This window comes from Poecilia reticulata, chromosome 18 (assembly GCF_904066995.2).
Source record: "Poecilia reticulata chromosome 18, P_reticulata-male-v2, whole genome shotgun sequence".
Taxonomy (NCBI): Eukaryota; Metazoa; Chordata; class Actinopteri; order Cyprinodontiformes; family Poeciliidae; genus Poecilia; species Poecilia reticulata.
The window spans coordinates 17,467,818-17,484,003 of NC_088847.1; the positions used below are offsets into that span (position 1 = coordinate 17,467,818).

General features: G+C 46.2%; 1 protein-coding gene across 1 annotated transcript in view; it reads right to left on the reverse strand.

Annotated features, from left to right (window-relative positions):
- The window catches only part of ppargc1a (peroxisome proliferator-activated receptor gamma, coactivator 1 alpha), a 344,879-nt gene extending 331,699 nt beyond the window's left edge, over positions 1–13,180 (reverse strand). The window contains exon 1 of the mRNA XM_081600109.1: positions 12,842–13,180. Coding sequence (XP_081456235.1) covers positions 12,842–12,925 — 84 coding nt within the window. The 5' untranslated portion in view covers positions 12,926–13,180. The remainder of the gene's footprint in view (positions 1–12,841) is intronic.
- Positions 13,181–16,186: the final 3,006 nt, after the last annotated feature.

The window sequence follows — 16,186 nt, forward strand, 5'->3', positions numbered from 1 at the left end:
CAGCTGTGAAAACGACGACGCTATGATCAAAGTGAGTAACGAGAATGGAGGCCTGGTTACTCTGTGGAGTTACACCCTGACTTCTGTCGAGAAAAAGTACCCACAAGAAGAGAAAGAACTAGCGGTACTGGCACGATACTGGAGTGTGCTAAAAGACCTGGCACAAGGGCAACCGATCAAAGTCATCACACAGAGCCAGGTCCACAAGTACCTACGCAAAGGCACCGTCGAAAGTACTAAAGCAACAAACACCCGATGGGGAAGATGGGAAGACATCTTGCTGGACCCAGAGCTTGAAATCGGGCCAGCACAGCCCCCAAACAAGAGACGACCGCAAGAGGCGCCTGAGACATCGGAGCAGCCAGAGTGGACACTCTACACCGATGGATCAAAGAAAGGGTCGGACCACGTGGCCTACTGGGGGTTCATCCTGAAACAAGACGGTACAGAGAGGTACAGACAGAAAGGGAAAGCCCCCGGCAGCGCCCAAGTCGGAGAAGTCACAGCAGTGTTGGAAGGATTACTGGAGTTGACCAAAAGGAAAATCAAGAGCGCCAGGTTAGTGACGGACAGTTACTACTGTGCTCAGGCCCTGAGAGAGGACCTAGCCATTTGGGAAGAAAATGGTTTTGAAACAGCTAAGGGCAAGCCGGTGGCCCATAGAGACTTATGGAAGAAGATTGCTGAACTAAAGATGCAACTAGAGATCCAGGTGGAGCACCAGCGAGCCCACACGCATGAGGGAGCTCATTGGCGTGGAAATGATGAAGTGGACTGTTATGTCCAACAGAGAAAAGTTGTCTTTGTCGGAGCCGAGAAGTGGGACACTACTCCCAGAGGACGGGAGGTCCCAGAAGAATACGTGGATGAGGTCGTGCGGAGCGTGCATGAAGCCCTTGGACATGCAGGCGTACGGCCTACCCGTAAGGAGCTGGATGAGCATGAGCTTTGGATCCCAGTGAAACAAGTCCAACGCGTGCTACGGGGTTGTGAAGTATGTGGACAATACAACGCAGGCCGCCGAGGGCAGCGGTTGGAAGGATTGACCATCAAGAGCACGATTCCCTGGGGCTCAGTCTGCATGGATGTAGCAGGCCCCTTGGGAATAACGGGAAGAAAAGGTGAGAAGTACCTTTTAGTGCTGGTGGACTCAATGTCGGGATTTGTAACTGTAAAAGCAGCCAGGAAGGCTAATGGCAACAGTGTTGTCGGCATGCTGGAACAAGTGTGCAGCGTCCTGGGAATCCCAAAGGAGCTACGTACGGACAATGGGACTCATTTCCGTAACGCGCAGGTTGACCAATGGTGCCAGAAGTTTGGCGTGATAAGAGTTTATTCACCCCCTTACACCCCTCAAGCCAACGGGGTGGTGGAGCGGACCATTGGATTAGTCAAAGGCTGGATAGCTAAGAATGCTAACGACAGCAGCTGGAGCACCGTGGCTGTGGAAATAGGGCGGGCCCTGAATGACAGAAACAGAGTCGACAGGCCCGCCCCATCCATGGAACTCAACCAACGACCGTTCGCCACGAAGGAAACGGGGCGGGGCTCCAGCGATAAAAAGGAGAAGCTGACGCCCAAAGTGCCATTCAGAGTGGGACAGCGGGTGTGGATCAAAGCAAGAGAACAACCTGTGAACGCAGCAGTAAAACCTAAGTTTGAAACAACAGACACCGTCAAGCAAGTACTGGACCGGAATACGGTACTGCTGGAGAAACGGGGGATCCAAGGAGTTGAGCAGCTCAAGCCAGTTCCTGACTAGAGAGAAATAGAAGCCGGTGAAATGGCCAGTGCATCATGTATCGTTCCACCCTATCTCGGACTGGCCACCGTGAAAGGGGTGGTTGTAATTAGGAGGACAACTTCAGGGATCTGGGCAGGACGAGCCCTGAAGAAATTGGATTGGGCCAAAAATGGAGTCCTGTCAAACGAACCTGAAATGCTGAAGTGGAGTAGCACCAAAGACCGTTGCCCAGTATGCCTAACAGTCCTCCAGCTCCCCCTCACCTGGGAAGGACCAGGCCGCGACAAACCCTGGCGGCAGGAGTCGACGGCGGACGGGCTGCGAAGCCTCCCCGTCTCCCCGGTTTCGGTTATAAGCATTACTTTTTGTGGAAATTGCCGAATGGGATACCTGCCACGGACCCTGGTGATAAATCAATGGGGGTGGCGAGAGGAAGAACCAAAAAGATGCCTCTGCCAGTGGGACGGAGGAAAACTGATCTATTGTGCGACCTGCGAGGAACAGATTCGCAGGGACGAGGTGACAGCAGCGGGACAGGCTGATGGCTGGCAGGTGAGAAGATACTACAGCTCCCTAAGATTCTTCCAACCATGCGTGGGGGCCCAGCCCACTTATGGGAGCCCCATACCCTCAGTCTATTGGGGCCCGGGACCTTCAGCTCCCCCTAACACCCCAGAGGGACCCTCGGTCAGAGAAGACTGGATCTGGAGAAAAGCAGAAGGGCCGCATGACTTTCTTTGGGAGTCTGTCCACGCCGCTTGGCCCTATGATCCTGCGCGAGCAGGCCTGTCCTTTCCCCCAGTGAATACCTCGTATTCCCCAGTCATTTTCCGCGTGCTGCGGCCTCAGACAGGCCCTCATTCGGTAGAAGAATTAAGCTGGCTCCCGGATGACACCTTAGCACAAGCAGTGAACGGAGGCTGGACGGGCCCCTGGGAACTGACTACCTGGGCGCATCTGATTTTGGAAACCATCAATGACTGCACTATCCCGATAGTGGATTTGCCGGACGTACCAAGAGAGGGTGAGATACGCACGTCGGATCTATACTATTGCACCACCGAGCTGGATGGGTGGGGCAGCAACGCAGCAAGACCCAAGGAGAAGTCGACCCTGTTCCGTGTAACAGCAGAATACAACTTTCGGGACGGAGTCCTGCAGGTCCCAGGAGGCGTGGCCCATAGAGTGAAGACGCCCTCTGATCCTGACACTACCCGTTCGGTTCAACTGTCAGTGCAGATGCTCACAATCCCATATAAAGGAGTCTATTCGGTAGGAGCAACAATCACCGTGGTTTCAGAAGACCAAGTCTACCCCACTGTGTCCTGTGCTGAGCCAGAGAAGCCAAGAAGAAGACTCGGAGGCGGCGCTTGGCGGTCGCTCTCCTCCACTTTTGCACGAAGGAAGAAAAATTAAAACTGATGGATACACCGGCAGAAGGGGGTCAGGTCGTCAAGTCTACAAATCAGCGGAAAAATAAATATCAAAATGGGAAGAAGTATTTTATAAGCAAATTATTTAAAGTGGGAACAGAAGTCTGGTCCGGACTCTCGGACAAAGGACCCTTTTTGAAACTCCCGAATGGTTCCATCTTGTTGGACACACCTCGAGAGGACTTTACCGAGTCCTACCCGCTCTCGGAGGCCTATTTTCTTAACCACCTCGTCTATATTCGACCCACAAATCTACAAGAGGTAAAGGAAGTACGGGGGAGTGAGGAGGCAACGCCACGGCCGTGGCATGACTCATATTTCTTCCTCCCTGCGGAGTTCCCGATTTGGAAAGGAAAAATGTCTCCAGAGGCCATCGATCACACAGGGAGTACGCCGACCTACCAACAACGACTCCCGTGGATTTTTAATACAGTAAATCTGCCATTGGGAGGAAAAGAAATACAGGTGCGATGGGGACCCCATTATCTGGAACCACTGCAAGGTCTGTACTGCGAGATATCAGTGAATGGCGTAATCATCTGGACTACGTCACCAGGTATGGCCAGAACTGTGGTGAAAATGGAAGCGGACCCAGAAGATTTCATTTTCAATAATACCAGACTCCCACTAAAATTGGAACTAGACCGAGTTTATCCCAACCCGCCACACCTGAAGATTTATACTCCACCACCGTGGGGATACCGCACACGACTGACATTACGTGGGCAATCGTTGTGTACGTATGTGACACTGCCAGTCCCGCTAGGCTACAAGCATGAGGCCTGGCAGGATCAGGCACTAAGAGAAGGCGCGATCCAAGGCCCATTTCCTCGGCCAGATAGTTGGAGAGTATTTCTGTGGAGGTGGGTGTGGAGGGGGTTGGAACCTCAGTTGCCCTACCCCTCTCCAGTATATACCTCGCTACTACAAGGACGAGCCACCAGACGGGCAGCTACAACCGCAGGACGTCGGCGACGCCCTAGAGCCTTAGCAAAGATCGGCACCGCACATGGTACGACAGATCCCCGACTACCACTGACCTACGCCCTAAAGGACCCAAAATGGAAGACACCCGCTTAAGACGAGTGGGGAAAAGAGCCAGTTCGCTGGATGCCTTCACCGATTCGGATTACACCACAGACGACGAACCAGACACCCCTGAACGACCCTTGCTACGAAAAACGACTACGAGAAAGAACATACCACTTTGTATTAAAGCTTTGCTTACGCTTTTGGCGCTACTAGTTACCGCTACTATTCTGATCGCAATCCTATATTTCATAGGAGTTGGGCCATGGCATCTTACGCATACAAAGGTTACCTATGGTCGCTCCAAGTACTTCACTTTCAATTGTTGGAATACCAGTACCACCTCTATTTTTGTGCCATGGGATAATGAGTCTTCTGTTCATAACCAAAGTCGATTATTCAAGAAAGAGAATGGAAAGAAATATGTGGAAAGCAGAGCTTACAATCTAAATGACTCCATGATTGATGACCTCCTAAACCGCACCTGGGAGATCTACAGCTACAGCCTCCTCAAAGATGGAGTGATTTGCTGGGTAAGGATCGTGCATCAGAAAGAGCGACAGACGGCCCGATGCAACTGGATCCATCCAGACAACGGCGTGCCAGAATGGCATTGCAACAAAGCTTGCCGACCCCTGGCGTTGGCACCTTCCCAAGGATACTGGGACACTGAGGTGATTTATTCGGCCCCACATAGGTCCTCAGGCTGTAGGACTTGGCTCCCACGAAAAGAGTTCTGGGGAGATTATCACCTGAATTGTGATGAAGATGAAATCGACACCGAGACCCTGTATCAGAACCGAACTGCCAGTAACAGCACTCGGATACAACCGACAGGGCAACCACAACAGTTCGTCTGGCAAAACTTCACAGCCTTCCTAATTAGACAAGGACCCAGACAGTTCATGTATCAGAGCGACCAGCAAGAATGTTATAAGAATAAATTTGGTATCCTAAACGCATGCCTGTGGAACAAATATGTTAGTTGCACTGGGCAAAATCACATAGTTTTGGCTCTGAAAGCAGATTGGTCATTCTCGTGGACCCGAGCCAGAACCGTGCAAACAGAAATAGAACCTTGGTTGAATGACTCATTTCCCTGGACTGGTATAGCCACAGATCAAGTATTCTTCATAGGAGATTTCCCGGAGGGGGCAGTTCGCTCCCCTGCCGGGCTAAAAGGACCGCACTTTGCTGACATGCGCACGCAACCGCTTCCAACTCCAGATGACCTCCTGAATGCCCCTAAGGACCAGTTTGCACAAATTGATGAGTGTGTAGCCCAACGCATTTTTGATAGCCTTAACGACACAGAATGGGTGAAGACGATGTCCTCCCCGCGATGTGACCTTTGGCAAACTAGCAACACCTTCCACGCTGCATGGAAATACCACTGCCCGAGTCCTGACACCTTCAAAACAGCGAAACTCGTCCTCCGTGCCTGGTACGAGGACTACCATCGTGCCTGGGATTGGGAGTGGTGGGGACTCCAACAGGAAGAACTGCAGGCTTGGGTTCTGCCTTGCCTCAATGCGTCCCACAATTATTGGATTAAATACCAATATATTGCCACTGTCTACTCCAAAGATCGGATGATTTGGCCAGGTATTTTTTGGAGGCCTGACAACTACGTTCTACCAAGGCCCTGGCGCATGACTTGTAATAAGAACAAGACCCAATGTACCATTGGACTAGCAAGAAAACCGTGTCAGACACTCCCAGGTTGGGAAGATTACTGCAAGGAACATTATGCGGAGGAGTATGACACCCATGCATCTGAAGTGGTTTGGCGAAAGATTGCAGGGACATGGCGAAGAGCGATTGTGAGGGCAAAAACCTGCACTGATGCAATTTTGGGATACCAGCTACAAAAGCGCAAGAAGATTGTAGATCTACCTGTCCCTGCCATCCCCGACACCCTCCTAGCCATTGCAGAAGGCCATGCATTCCGGAAAAGTCTATGCGACGGTGAAATGGACCATGGTTTTGACTGGGTAGGCCCTAACCTTCTCTATTCTAATCTCACCTGTAACAGTTCCAAGGAAGTGTGGCAGAAATGTGGAACGGGTGGCCAACAACATGCGTGTTACTGGTACGAGACTTTGGGCTCTACCCTGACTTCTACTGTTATGGATGTAGTTGAGGAAGTTGGAAATGTGGTTGGAGGAGGCCTCAGTATTATCGAGCATTGGTTGCTAAATGCTTTGAGCATGTTATGGCCATATTTGCTGGGCTTCCTGGGCGGAGCCATTGCCCTAATCCTGGGAGTGGTTGTCGTGAAGGAGTGGCTAAAAATGCTTTGCAAACGCGAGAGGAAGGACTACCGGCCCCTCCCCCCAGAGGAGGAGCCTGTTTCAGCATAAGAGGAGGCTGCCGGGAGCCAGCGAGCCATTCGCCGATCTTCACCACTGCAATCAAGACTGGACCTAAACCAAGAGACAAGAAGGGAAGACATGGAATTCAATTCTTCAACCAACTTCTCTCTTCCCTCTACACTTTTCGCACCCATCCAAGTGAGTACCACTGAGCAACTCGGATTTATCCTGGCCTGGGTTGTCTACTGCCACACTGGGTCCTGGTCCACCGGACAGCTCCTGAGGGTGCTTGTCTCGGTTCAAGGGCTCATCAAGATCATCCTACGCCCAATCTTTTTGGGGCGATGGGATCTCGCACCTTCCCTCTTCGCCTGCTACCTAATGGGTAGGACCCGCATCAACTGGCGACGAGGCGCGGTGGCATGCTTTTGGCTTTCCATTGACACCGCGGCCTTTCTAATGGAATTACTCCTCGGGGGAACCCATGCTACCCGAGCGGCACCACTCAAGATCCTGGCCGCTATCGTCGAGGGCATTCTGGCCGTATCCATCCTCATTTACCTAGCCTACCAAGCCCTATCCATCAAAGGCAAGGGTAAACGCCGCTGGCTTCGTAAGTGGGCCGCCCTAACCCTCTGGGCAACAGGATGGGGAGTTTTTGTGCTTTTGTATTGGTTAGGGAAGTCGTCCCCACTGCCCATTGCCGTATGGCTTATGACCCACGGAGCCATATTCCACGATCCAACCCCGATGGCTACTCCTGGGTCCCCGGAATATGAAGATCCTCCCCCTATCATTAATTCCCCTTGGCTCGCGGCTCAACGAGGCACATCAGTGTAGTACCAGCCTTGATCCCTGCTCCTGCTTATGCGCACTTAGCTTCTTTTTATCCATTTATGTTTGTTGATCGATCGATACCTACTAATCATGAAAATTACCTGAGTTGCTGTTTCTCCTAGGCTCCAACTTGCTGTGTGGGATGCGGAGCATCCGTAGAATCCTTGGGATTCATGTGGGTAGCATCGTCTACCCGATGGTGTAACGCTTGCGTGCACCTTGATAACGTTACGGCGATCCTCTGCCTCAACGAGCAACGGGACCTGCCGTACGTCTCGGCCTCTGCATCTCGATCCCTGGAACAAGTACACAAAGTCGTGTGGACCTCTGCGTTGAACCAAGACGACGATACTCTCCGCACATCGTACTTGGGGAACGACCGGATACTACCCATAGTCCAAAAGCTATGGGAGAATCAGATCACTCGTCAGTGCCTACCCACGCTGCACCTTTTGGATGGCCGAGTGTTGGCGGTGGGTAAACCCCGTCCATCTGTTTGTCCGGCGTCTCCTGACACGTACATCGACGTCGGGTGCCAAACCAGCATTGCAACTCACGTACAGAGTACCCAAACTGAGCCTCTCAGTTCATCTCAGCAAGCATGCCAGACCGATGATATACCTGTCCCATCACCCCAAGGCCAAAGTAGCAACGTCAGCTCCTCTGTCGCCTGCATCTGCCAGGCACAGTCTCCTTCGTTTGCTGTTGACTTCGAGAACCTGCTGAAGGAACTCGAGGAAAGTTGCAGTTTTCCAGCGGCTCCGCCACAGGATTTGGCGGCCGAAGTGCTTTCTCCAACCTCACCACCTCAGTTGGAGCGTCAGGACCCCTTTGGGCCGTCTGGGTCTACTGTGGACATGGGACTAGACCCCGACATCTGGGCTTCTCCCCCTTCCCACCTGACGGAATACGAGATCGTGGACACATGGACGCCTTCGTCTTCTCCGGTGACCTGCTACGAAAGAGACATTTTAACTCTCCATGGTGGTGATGAACTGGACTTTTGGTAGTTGGAACTTATGTTTTCTGCGAAGCCCCGTCCGATCTCACGGAGGGGGTGTCGAGGAATCTGGTATGGGTATGTGAGATCTGTCCAGGTATACGCAGAAAAATGGAATAAAGGCCTGAGAAATAACAGTATAACCCTGATTAATGATTAAAAGATGATTATAAATGTTAAGTGATTATGAGATGATGAAGAAATGTTTGTAATGAATGATCAGTACCTTTAATCAAGTGAATATTATAATGATGTATGCTCTGTATTCTTAAATCCATTGATTCTACTACATTATGAAAGGCTAAAGGTTGTACTTTTGAGTTAACCAACAAATAACATGTATTATTAAAGATCATAAGAGTACTTTTCACTAAGCAGAAGGCTAGGGACAGAAGGGTGAGTCATCTAAATGGGGAAGGAAAACAAGGGTGCGGCAGAATTGGAAACAGATGGTCAACGGAAAAAACAGGAACTGCCCTGATGGAAAAGGGAACTGCCCCGATGAAGCGAGAGGCAGGGATGAGTCATTGGAAAACTTGAGAAAGAGTCCGGTACTTTCCAATGCGATGGGCAGGTTCCATGGAAACACAAGTGCATAAATACCGATGCACGAGTCAGAACGAGCGTTCTTCGTTCGCAGCGCAGAAAGGGAGTCAGCAGAGGAAGCTGCCTAAAGATCTGCGGAGGATCACACCGAGGGACCAAGGGTAACTACTCCATGATTTCACGCTGCCTAAAAGGGACGAGTTCCACACGCCAACACCCCTGGTTCCATATCCGACCGAATCCGCCGCCTCTACTCAACGCTCTCAACTCCGGTGCAGCTGACTTGGAAAAGAGACGGAGGTCTTTCAAAGACAAAGAGTCTGCACGTTCAATGGAAAGCGTGAGCCTTCTCTCCGCTTCTCTTCAGTAAAGAGGATTTTGCTCCGGCTGGACAAAGACTCTGACCAAGGACCGCAAAAGATTACAGCTGCCGAGATCAAAGACCATCGGGTATGAGGTGATCAGCTTCTCCCAAAGCCTCGCTCAGTGAATTTAGTGAAACAGGTTAGGAATGAGAATAAGGAAAGGAGGTGATTAATCCTAGTTGATTTCATTATATTTTTGCTTCTTTTATAACTCTTGGAAATTAATTTGTTGTTATATGCCCCTGCTAAAGCTTGCTTAATAAAATTATAATTCTAAAGATTCTAATGAGAATTGTGAACAGTGAGTTTAATTGTGTCAGTCTCGATTATTGTTGGTTCTCCTAAATATAGTAAAACAATATACATGATGCTAGAGACAGGGTGGCTTTGTGTTTTCCTCTGGTGAGTGTTAAAATAATGACCTTGGGACTTAACTCTAAGTCACTAAATTTAATCTAGCCGTTAACAAGTGCCGTTATTTTAGGGAAGGAGCTACCGTTAACAGGAGTGGTTGTAGGGGTTATGTCGTTGTGAGGGCTACTCAGCGAACTGCCCCTCAACTGTAAAAGGTCATAACTTCTGGATTGAAGGTAGTCAGAGCTAGACGAGTCCTTTCCGACCCCAGTTTAAACAGATAATTCTCCACAAACTATCGCTAGGGTAAGACCCGAGTTTCTGGGGGTTTTCCGGACCTGTTAGACAGAGAACTGGGCAGTAGTGAGTCCTAAGAGTTGTGAGGAGTGGGCGGGACTTACTATTGGGTAGTAACAGACAACAGGGATAACTGCAGGCTTGAGAAAGATTTTGAAGCCAAGTCCATTTAAAGGTTTGAGGGACATTCAGTCTGTACTACAAGAGAGACGAGATGTAACGTATCCATGATGTGATCTAACAGGTTTGAGCCACTGCTGAACCAGAGACGATTACAAAACCATCTGAGAGTGTATCTGTAAAAAGTATTCATCGTGCTTCACGTTTTCCACATGTTATTTACTTTTTCAAATTTGGATTTTCCAAATTTGAAGTTTCCTCAAACTTCTACCTACAAATGCCACATTATGACAACGTGGAAAAACTTCTTCTTTTTTTTAAGATTATTCCAAATGTATTAAGAATGGAAAACCAAGAAATCACACTTGTGTAAGAATTTGCAGCCTTTGCTTAATACTTTATTGATCCAAGTTCGGCAGCCATTACAGCCTGAAGTCATTTTGGACACGATGCCAGAAACTCAGCACACCTTATCTGTAAGCAGTTTGGCCCATTTTTCTTTGCAGTTCTTCAAATTTGGCTGTGTTTACGCTCTGACCCGCTGCCAACTGTGGAACCTTATGTACAAATTTCCAGTCAGATGGATTTACCACAACTGAGCTCCATTTAAGCTGTAGAAGTCAGTGTAAACAATTCCATTTTGAGATTTCTTTATTTCATAGAATATAATTAAGCGTAGGGCTCAAACATAACAAAATGTGGAAAAAGTGAAGAGCCGCGGATATTTTCCGGATGTACTGCATGTAAAATTCTAACCATCGCAATAAACTGAATTTGGTGTTTCAGATGTAAGAAATAATCAAAATTAGCAGGAAGAAACACTTGAAGTCTATCAGAACATGTGTAAAGAATCTGTACAATACAGGAGTTTTACTTGCCAAATGGAAGTACTGAAATAATTGTACTTTTTGATGATATGTAAATCATTTAGACGCAGATTTACATTTCTTCAGTGACATTACGACTCTCATACTTGATTTAAACTTGTGGTTTTCTCTCCACAACAATCCAAGCTTCAACAAAATATTCTCTAGCCGGCAGCATAACAAAAAGCTAATGATTCTGTTTATGATTTCCAACTGGAAATGGTTACATTCAAAATCATTAAAGCTGATTTATGAACTTTTTCTCGCCATTCACTCACAAATGGAAGACATTCATAATTTGTGCTGGGATTAAAGCACATTCAGTTCTGTACAAATGCTCAGCTCCTGGATTGATGTGCCGAAAGCAATTTTGCAGCTGAAATCGCTGGAGCTTTAATTGTTGAACATTTACAGAAAAAAAAAAATCTGCCATTCCCAATGACTGTGATTTTGAGACATGCTTCCATGTGGTTTTTGTTTCCCTTTCGCCTGGATAACTCCTGCATTATGTCCCCCAGCGCAGCAAATCAGGCGCTCTGCCTTTTTTAAAAGGGTCTAATCCTCTTTAATTTGTGATTACTCGTAATTCAAATGGCAGCCCACTAAAGCATGGGAAAGTGATTGTTTAAGTGTCCTCCTCCGCTTCGGGTTTTTTTTTTTGCAACCTTAACGCTTGATCACAGTGGAATGTGAACGTATTGTATGTATATCCTGAGCTCTCATGGTGGCATTCAAGTAAATTACCATAGAAATCGCTGTAGAGAATATTTTGGCATCAATCATTGAGCGTAAATTGCTAAATAGCCGGGAGCCCTCTTAGCATTCGGAGGGTGATTTCGCTAGCTTTCTTGTGTCAGATGATTTCAGCCACTCTGACAAATTAGAATGATAACGGATTTCATGGAGCACACAATGAGTGTTTGTTTGTTTGTTTGTTTGTTTGTTTGTTTTTTTAAGGCAGAAATGACTGAGCTCAAGGAATGAATTAGGTGATTATCTCCAAACAGCAACACAACACCTGGGTGAAGACAGGCCTCGCGAGCCTGGATTTTATGGAGTTATAACGGTGACAAAAATCCGGTAAATACTTAACTTACAAATTACTTTGATACATTATTTATCAAGTAGAATGGGAAGAACATGTATAGAAAATATATTAAATGCACATTCGGTTACACATGTCATTACTAACAATGTTGTTTTTTTATATAGAAAAAGTAAAAATATTTATTCCAGTCTTGGTGTGTTTTTTTTTTATTCATCAGCCTTCTTAATATAAAACAGTGTGTGTGAGGCTAACACTGCTTATTTTGCAATATTTTACAAAAGAACACATATTTCAATTTTTTTTTTTTTTAAGTGTTTTCTCCAGTTTAAATTATTTCATGATGCACTGGAAAACAATACATTTAAAATTCTCATTGATTTATTATACATATTATATACAAAAATGTTGACAAATGTATTTACACCCAACTTAAATGTATCTATGCCACGTTTAAATAAATATTTGAGATATTTCTTATATTGTGGCACTTTTGGCACCCCATACTTGGATCCATGTGACAAACTTTACCACACAGTCACTTCCTGAAGTTTGAGTATTCAGATTTCACACACTTACCTGGAAACTAGGAAATGCAGAAAGTACCACAGTGCATATATTAACAAGGTATCATCACGTTCAGTTTCTTCATACGGATACGGTTTATTCTGTCTATATTACTGGTGCTATTAATTTTGAGAACCTAGTAAGTTGCAAAAGGCAACATTTCAGGTTAAAAGAACTACCGAGTGACACATAATAAAGTTAGTCAACTTGCACCTGCTTATTCCTCGCTTTAAAAAAGAAAAAAAAACACTAGTTTTCATAGCAGCTCGTTGGCGACAGACCGCTCATTTAGCCGAGACGTGAAGGAGAAAGTTCCGCCCTACCTGCTCGTAGCAAGTCTCCCAGGTGAGGTTCAGAAGGCAGGAGGAGGAGAACAGCTCATCTTCGGTCCGACCATAACCGTCCATGGTGAGCCAGCCAGCCAGCCAGCCGCCTCTGTCGGAGGAGGGAGTCGGAGGAGATTCTTGGTTTTTGCTCTGTAAGTCTTCCCTCGACGAGTGCCTCTTCTGTTCTTGCTCTCAGCCCCGCTCAGCTCGGTTCAGCTGTGTGGTCGGTATCAGTCGAACAGCGGCGGTATGCAGGCGGCTGCTTCTTCTTTTGGTCACGTGGTTCGTTCTCTCCCCCAAAAACGGAGGTAGGATGCGTTTGGGTGCGGTCCCCTCCCCTCAAACACACATCCTCCTTCAGGTGTCAGCTAAGGGTCAAACGCTGCTTTTTGTGTCACAAACTTTTAGCTTTTCGGATTTGCTACTGCAGATGAAAATTAAAGGGGGGGAAACATACCCAGTTGATTTGATTTTCTGTTAATTGGCTCGCTGGTTGATCTTAAATACATTTCCATTTCCTCAATGTTCGTGAACATTCAAGTTCCAGCTACTGCAAAACGATTCTTGCAAGTATTTAGTTAGTTTTAGTTCCACATGACTTGGCGTTTGGGACAATCCTCTTTACTGTACGTCTTAATGTTATTATTAACATAATTTGTTTAAATAATTTACAGTTGTAACAGTCATCATACCATTTGCACACACTGTTATACTTTAAGAGTCCATTTAAGTTAATTGAGATGAGGCTACTGATTGTACCTTATTTACAGTCAGACTTTACATTTATTTTGGACGTATTCTATAAATACTGTTGCATAAATGACATTGGGCATTTCTCCTTTTACAAACCACAAAAGACTAGCTCTTTGTGGTCAACCAAAACAATTGCAAAATGCAAAATCTTTGGCTAGTAACATGCCAAGTTATTTAACAAAATGATCACGTGTGACCTGACAGGAGCATGCACTTAAGACTCTTTTCTTTTCCGTCCTTGACAAAAGGTACAAAAATTCAACTAGCCTCCTTTTTGACATTGCCATGTTTAGAATACAGAACTTTACTAGATACATTATTTTGTTTTTAATCATAGTAGGATTTTAACATAACTCTAAGGTTACAGGGATGTGCAAGCTGACAAAATATTACTGAAATTATTACACAATACAGTACGCACAATACACGTACGGGTATTGTGCGTTTCTTCCTGGTCTTCAATGACATCTCTCTCACCCTCCTGCTGGCTTTGTTACACAGTCTGCTATAGGCTGACATCCATCTTTATCGTTCGTCTTCCTCCACAAAGACTGCTGACATTAAATTTTCTTAGTAAAGCTAAGCCTGGAATCCAGCGTGGGCAGAAGTTGAATCATGTGGTATAAGTGAAAGCCATTTGCATATATATGGTTTTACGGGAGATGATGTAGCAAAATCAAACGTATAATCCGAGGTTTTTACCTACTACTATAATCTGCCAATAGCTATTTCAGATACCCCAGTTATAACACAGAATAATATACACCTCATTTTCTCCTTATTACGGCGCATTATCAGAAAGGCATAAAACTTAGATTAGAAAAAATGACACAGCCAAACGCAGCTGGCAGACGCGCAGACTAATTTAGTGATTCTCAACTCAGCCGGTCTTTCTGAAGGAAAAGAAAAAGAACAAGCATGACTCAAACAGAAGGTGACAGACTGCTTTTCGTGTAATTGGGTAAATCTTAAAAGTGCCGATACAAAAACAGAAAGCATAAAAAAATATATTAAAAAAACACTTGGTGGATATACTTACAACTTATTCAAATGTCTCCAGGGTGAGTCATTAAGTTTCCTCTGTTACACGTACATCTTTTCTGATTTGCACACTGCGTGGAAATAGTAGAAACCAAAATGGTCTCAGCTCTTAATTTCAAATACAGTGATGCTAAGAAGCAAGTACACCTTCTTATTATTGTTCAGTTTTATGCATTCAGGTATTATGAACACGATGCCTTCCTTTCCCCGGTTCTACAACGTTTTAACTCTTAACTTGAGAGAAAAATCACATAAAATACTTAATTCTAGTCACTGTTGCCAGATCTTGCTCTTCACAACAATCCCTCTGTTCATCGAGTTTTGCGTACAGCTCTCTAATGGACCCGCCTCAGCATTTCAGTCAAGTCGAGGTCTGGACTTTTGAAGCACATTGATCATTTTCTTTTTCAGCCAATCTTCTGTGCACTTGCTGCTCTATCTGGGATCACTGTCCAGGTTACAACTCCGTTATCTGCTCATCCTGTAATGTGCAATTCAGATTCTATCTGTGTGTGTAAATAAACCTGCTGTGATGCAAGACAGCGCGCATATTGTATCACATTGCATTATATTATATTACGTTGCATTGGTATTGCATGCTAAATCAAGAAAGTAAAACAAAAAAAGGGGAAAAAAAACTACTCCATTTTTTTTTTTAAAACATAGATACGTGAATACAGTGTCAGCTGTAAAATAGGACACAAAAACCCAATGATCAACTAATCAATAACATCTGAATAATGCTCCTGGATGCTGATTTGCCATTTGATTCCTATGAGCGTTACCATTTTCACTTCATCATTATTTCATTTTATGAGATAACTGCTGAATCCAGCCAGACTAGATGTCGTGTTTTTATAATGTTCTCTGATATTTTTACATGTTTTAAACATTCTAAATGTTCTTGTGAACATGGCTGAAATCAATGCGTGTGGAATATTACAAATGGCCTCCTTTGCCCAGAACGTCTCGAAAGGAAGAATGTTTCTTCTTCTTCTTCTTCTTCTTCTTCTTCTTAATTAAACCTACCCATGATTCTCCTCTGCTGACCGCGGAGGATCCTTCGTTTCCTCCGAGCCGTTTAGCACAATCGCTGCTAACAGGCCTCATTTGGAGAGCTGTCTTTCACCGACGCGATTTATCTCGATGCAAACCCCTGCAGTCAGATGGGCGAGTCCTGTCGACTCATCAGTCAACGTCTGCTGCCCTGCTGGCTGGATCGAATGCGTCCCCCGCGCACGGTCGGCACCCGTTTGAAGCCTGGTCAACGGGCACTGAGCCGGGTCCGGACATTGTCTGGGTCTTCCCCGCAGCAGCAGAGATGCTAGGAAAGACGTGTGGGGGGGGGGATATGCTTCTTGTCGTGGCCAAGCTCGCGCATCTAATCGCGCCGGCTCTCGTGAGGCCCGCTAAGAGTGTCGGGGCTGCAACTTGTGCTAAAATACATCCCTGTGCGTTTGAAAATAAAAAGAGTTTCGGGAGATTTTGATCTTTCACCGACAGCTGCGCTGATTATTATGTGTCATATTGTAATGAAATGTATTTTGA